General features: G+C 32.0%; 1 protein-coding gene across 1 annotated transcript; it reads right to left on the bottom strand.

Annotated features, from left to right (window-relative positions):
- Positions 1-1,151: 1,151 nt before the first annotated feature.
- LOC134684596 (toll-like receptor 4) lies at positions 1,152-3,560 on the bottom strand. Its single transcript, XM_063543895.1, has one exon. It carries the CDS (start codon positions 3,558-3,560, stop codon positions 1,152-1,154), a length of 2,409 nt encoding a protein of 802 aa, XP_063399965.1.
- Between the last annotated feature and the right edge of the window lie 2,389 nt (positions 3,561-5,949).

The raw sequence follows: 5,949 nt of genomic DNA, 5'->3' as shown, positions 1-5,949 counted from the left end.
CAACTCTCCACAATAGACCAAAATGACACAGAAATAAGACTTTCGCCATGGGTTCTTTAGAGATATCACGTACATGAAAATATTTTAATTATTGACAAAGTTATTGGGAGACACTATTTTGTAAAGATTGTATTTCTTAAGGAAGGCTCGTAGTAACTGAAAACAAACTCGATTATCTCACTCTACACGTATGCAATCATTTCATTCTACACTGTTTTATCAATGAAAAGAAGAGTTTTACTTTATTAACCGTACATGGAAACTTTATTTTGTGTAATTCCTACAAACACTGTATGTACAGAATTCCTTTGCAGAATGCAAAAAAATAATAAAAACATATTAGTATTGCTTCAAAATTGAAGACGCAGTATATGAAAAACAACAGAATAGTTGGAAAATTGCATATAATAGTATGTCATAGTTCCCACTATTTTTTCTTTTTCTTCTTTTTTTTTTTTACTTTATCAATAATATAAGCGCTAAAGGAGGATGTAAATAAATACCACGTGTTGGTGAATTCTATATTTGTAATTAACATATATACCATTGTATAGTATTGATTCATTTATGGAATACTCATTCGTGCTCTAAAATTTTTGATCAATGTAGAAATTAAAGTCATTGAAACCCAGAACACCACCGCGAAACGCAAATATCGGACAAACTGAGATAGTTACACTCCCTTTGGTATCTATGATGAGTTTATTTAGAAGGACCCAACGGAAATTCATCGTAAAGGAAAGTAAAATTCACAATAGAAAAAGACAAATCGTTTTTTTAGATATTACTATGAGTAATTCGTTATACAAAGGTTCGAAGCTTTCTGTTTCAACACAAACAAATTTAATAAAATGACAGTTTTTTTTTCAACATTTGTTGTTTTTATTGCCTCATTATCTTTTGTTGTTAACGTTACTCCTCTTCAGTGTCAGCTATTATGCACATATATATTGGGTGAGCAATACATTACCTTCGCTTTTTGATAAGTAGTAGAGTGTGGGTGTATTTCTGTCTTTTTCTCTCTCTTTAAAACACCCGTGTGTGAAAATTACATGAGTATATGCATACGTATACTGTTCTGCAAATCTGATCAACAGTTGTTATGAAACTATATAAAAAAGAAGGTGTGGTATGATTGTTTAGCTTCAATGTTATCTCAATGCTTTAACAAGTTGCCGCCAAAATACTACATCCCCTTGCTCATCGTTTGGGAATTCTATGTACGATTGGGATTGAACGACTTCTAAAATATGCAAAGGAAAATCACGAGCAGATATTTGTTCAAAGACTACAAGGAAAAGTACATTTTCGTTATTGCGTTCGTAGATACTCTCCATTCTCGCCATATTAAACTCAAACATACACCAGTACGATTTTAGGTAATGGTAAGTCATAATGACAACAGTTTTACGACTATTGTGAATAGCGGAAGTAATGTTAGTCGCGATATCATTTCCGGGTAAAAAGTTTCTCTTATGTAAGCATAGGCGAATGCCATTTTCTTTTTCAAGTGTGTGAAGTAATTGTGTATGAACAAACGATCGATCGTCATCTGCATAAGACACAAAGGCGTCATACATATATTCATTTGCATCTTCGTCAATTTGTGGTATCTTACTTCGAGATCTAATTTTCACCATGTAGTAACAGTATCTCAGCTTCCATCGGAATCGGTAACACACACCCATGATAAGAACAATGATAAACAATAACAGCGAAACAATTAGTCCCGAAGTGAGAATTACATAGGATGTGCATTCCTTTTCTAATGTTGTGAACAGTTCTGGTAAATTGATCATCAGGACACGTTCTCCCTTTGATAATTGACAAAAGTAATGAGTTTTATTAACAATATGTACACTTGTACTTCCCATCCAATCTATAAATTTTTGCGATTCACATGTGCAAATTAGTTTGTTCCCCGACAGGTTGATAGAAAGGTTTTTTCTCTTGACAACTATGGAATTAATCTGGATAATCGCATGGTTATCGATAAATGCTATTAAGTTATTTCTTAAATTTAGGGATGACAGCTTTATCAAATGTGATAATTGAAAGTCAATATATTCGATACAATTGTCACTTAGATCTAAAAATTCCATTTTTCTTTGAGACTTAAAAATCTGGTGCGGTAAATTGCATATTCTGTTTTGAGATAAATCAAGTTTCTTTAAATTTAACAAGTGTTGGAATGTGTTTCCATGAATATCAGATGGTAAGATAAGTCCCAGTAAATTATTACTTAATGACAGGTGGTCTAAAACAATGAAATCTGGACCGAAGAAGAACGTCGAAAGATAGGAGCACATATTTGAAGAAAGATCTAAGTATCTCAAACTCTTTACATTTCTTAAGGGGCCAATCCAACGTGTCAAAAGGTTGTTACTCAGATCAACATTTTCTAGTTTATTATTAGATAGCTCCACTTCCGTTATATTATATTGTGAGCCACAAGAACGGTAATTCAATTTTGTAAGGTTGTAGGGTATAGGTATGAAAGTTCTTCCAAAACCACCTTGTTCATTTGTTCCTCCCCGAAACCACAAATGTTTAAATTGAGGATCAGAATATTCGTCAAGTCTAACATCAGTGTGCCAAGTACAAACAAGGTCTAAGTTGCATTTTTCTGGGTTACTATCTTCCTTGTGGAATGAATTCATGCCGGATGCATCAACAGATTTTACTGATAAGGCCAACAAGTCATTCAGGTATGGTCCTAAGGAAAACATGTTGTCTCTTACTGATAGATGGATCAATGATTTGGGTAGGAATCTCAAAGCACCAGGTTCTATTTGTTGTAGACGGTTGCTGTCCATATGAAACTCTTGAAGGGATGTGTTTTTCAAATGCTTTATATGGTTAGTATGCAAATATGTATTCATATCAAACACTTTATGGATTTTGTTCACTTTCAAAATTTTGATTGCGGAAAACTGAAGGTCGGCTGTTACATTTTCCAAAACCTGAAATTTTAAGCATGTATTTCCTGATAAATCAAGGGAGGTCATATTTTTCATTCCTTGAAAAGTCTCTATCTGTAAGGATTTTATTTTGCACATAGATAAGTTTAAATGTTGAACGTGTGGTACAGTCTGGCATGTGTTGGGTGTTAAAATTGGTACTGAACAATGTCCTGTAAACCCCGAAAAATCCAGAAGCTGCAGGCGTTTGAGATTTGTAAACTGTTTACTCAGTATTGCTGTTTTGTTAAACACAAAATCCATTTTCAATGTCTCCAATTGCTCCAAATATGATATATCTGGCTGATATTCATCATAAAAATTTCCTTTCAAATTCAGAGAGATTAAGTTTTGTAACCTGATACACCATTGGTACGCAAAACTAATCTTACTCAAATTGTTATGTTGAAGGTCTAGTTCTTTCAACTTTTCTAATCCGATGAAAGAAGATGATGAAATTGATTTAATGTTATTGAATGAAAGATCCAACGATCTAAGAAGTGTGTTGTTGGAAAAAATACCATCTTTAATCACTTCCAAACTATTTATTCGAAGAGATAGTTTTAACAGTATGTTTGGATACCTTTGTATTCGTTTCATATTTAGTCTTGAACAATCTGCAAGAAAAAGCGATGAACTCTGGTTTCTTTTACATGCGCATCTATGATCGAACTCACACGGTTTAAATCCATGTTTTCGTTTAATTATTGAAGCAGACCTGCAAAGTATTTCGAATGTTAGAACCAACACATATAACGGCCGTATCATGACAATGAAATAAATATCGAATTAATTAATTTTCACAAATTTGACCCTGACGGTGGAATAATTGAGTTACTAGTTCTAAAATGTCCAAATGCAATGCTCTCATTTGAAACACGTGTACATTTAAATATATAAAACACTTCACTCTTTGAAAAATATTGAATAAATGTTACCATTACAAGTGGTGCTAACAATATAATACAATATTAAGACTTTGACTTATTTATTTCCTTGTTTCACATCCGTAGATAAAAATATGGGATACTCGATGAAAGTATAACAGCTCTTCAAGTTGACAGATTTTCAAATTTGTCATTTGATTTCTTCCAGCATTTACTACATTTCAAAAACAAATAATCCGTTTATTACCAAAAACATATAAAATAACTTTTAATTTTTGTTTAAGTATTTGAGATTTATTTCATTTATATTTGATTTGAACAGGTTTTTGCAACCTTTTGAATTTTGATTGGCAAAATTAACAATTAACAATTCATGTCAGAGTTCGTATTATAGTTGCACACCAAATAGGAAAGTGGTGGATTATGTTGTAACAACACTTGATGGAAAACTGTAGACGGGAGTATAAAGTTAAATCACAAAAATACTGAAATCCGAGGAAAATTCAATCGGAAGGTCCCTAATCACATGGCAAATGACAAAACACATCAAACGAATGGACAACAAATGAAATATTACTGACTTGGTACAGGCATTTTCAAATGTAGAAAAATGGTTGATTGAACCAGGTTTCATAGCGCTAAACCATTCACTTGTTCGACAGTTTCGTCAAATATATGCCACTGGGTGTTTTATTAGTGCGAGAACACGTTTCAGATTTTTTTTTAATTGGAAGTCAAGATTTGTCAACGTCCTATATTTTGCAAGGTAGAAGTACATAGGCAGACATGTTCTTAGCATTTTCCCTTTGTAATCATTATTTCCACTAAATAAATAATACTGATAAATTTCGAGTAGAGTACTTAACAGACAAGCAGCACTTACTTAATTCGTTTGATGTGGTTGAGCTTTTGATTTTGCCATTTGATTAGGGACTTTCCCTTTTGAATTTTCCTCAGAGTTCAGTATTTTTGTGATTTTACTTTTTACTAATATTATAGTTTTTGTTGCTTTATAGTTTAAAAATAAAAAAACACCAAAATTGATTTGATACTCAATATGCATCATTGGAAGCTTATTTTGAAAAGTTTTGATTTTTACAAAATACCGAAGTAAAACCAATTGCTATTAAACACCATTAAAAAAATATATACATAAACTAGCCTCAATACGAAAGTGTCATGTGACGGTGCTTGTCTATATATAGGTAATACAGATGTTTGTAGCTCTGTTGTCTATCCCAAATTTATGTATTTGGTTTTGATGTTATATTTGTTATTCTCGTGGTGTTTTGTCTGTTGCTTGGTCCGTTTCGGTGTTGTGTCGTTGTTCTCCTCTTATATTTAATGCGTTTCCCTCGGTTTTAGTTTGTTACCCCGATTTTGTTTTTTGTCCATGGATTTATGAGTTTTGAACAGCGGTATACTACTGTTGCCTTTATTTATACACATTAATGTCAAGGTAAACTTGCAAATTATACAGAATGTACCATGTCACGGAGTTATAATTATCTGGTGGCAGTCCAAATTTCCCTCCCTTTAGCTCCTTCGGCCTACTTTTCTGGATTAACCTGTTTCAATGATAGATCATGTGTTCTCTCACTGAAAAAAACTTAAATAGTTGTCACTATGGAAGCAACAATCAATTTAAATATAGAAGATATAATTCGGACTTTTTCGTATCCTTCGATAAAAAAAATTAATTTAAGATTGTATCAGAATTATAAAAAGTTATCAAAGGTACCAGGATTGTAATTTAATACACCAGACTTGCATTTCTTCTTTATAACTTAAAGACTCATCATCGAAGCTCAGATCAAAATAGTTATAAAGCCAAACAAGTACAAAGTTGAAAGTTGAGAACCCAAAATTCCAAAACGTTGTGCTAAATACGACAAAGGTAATTTAGAGATATTTGAATTTATGTATGCAAGTAAAAAAAAAAACTACATCTTTCTCCACTTTATATATTATGTATTTTACAAATATATATTTATACATACATTGTACTTTATATATATTTTTTTTGGATTAAACCTTTGGTTGCGAACGTGCAGGAAAAATTCATATTTATTCAAGTGGGAAACGTTTATCTATATGAATAA

The sequence above is a fragment of the Mytilus trossulus genome, chromosome 9 (assembly GCF_036588685.1).
Source record: "Mytilus trossulus isolate FHL-02 chromosome 9, PNRI_Mtr1.1.1.hap1, whole genome shotgun sequence".
Taxonomy (NCBI): Eukaryota; Metazoa; Mollusca; class Bivalvia; order Mytilida; family Mytilidae; genus Mytilus; species Mytilus trossulus.
This window is presented reverse-complemented; position numbering and strand designations above follow the sequence as displayed.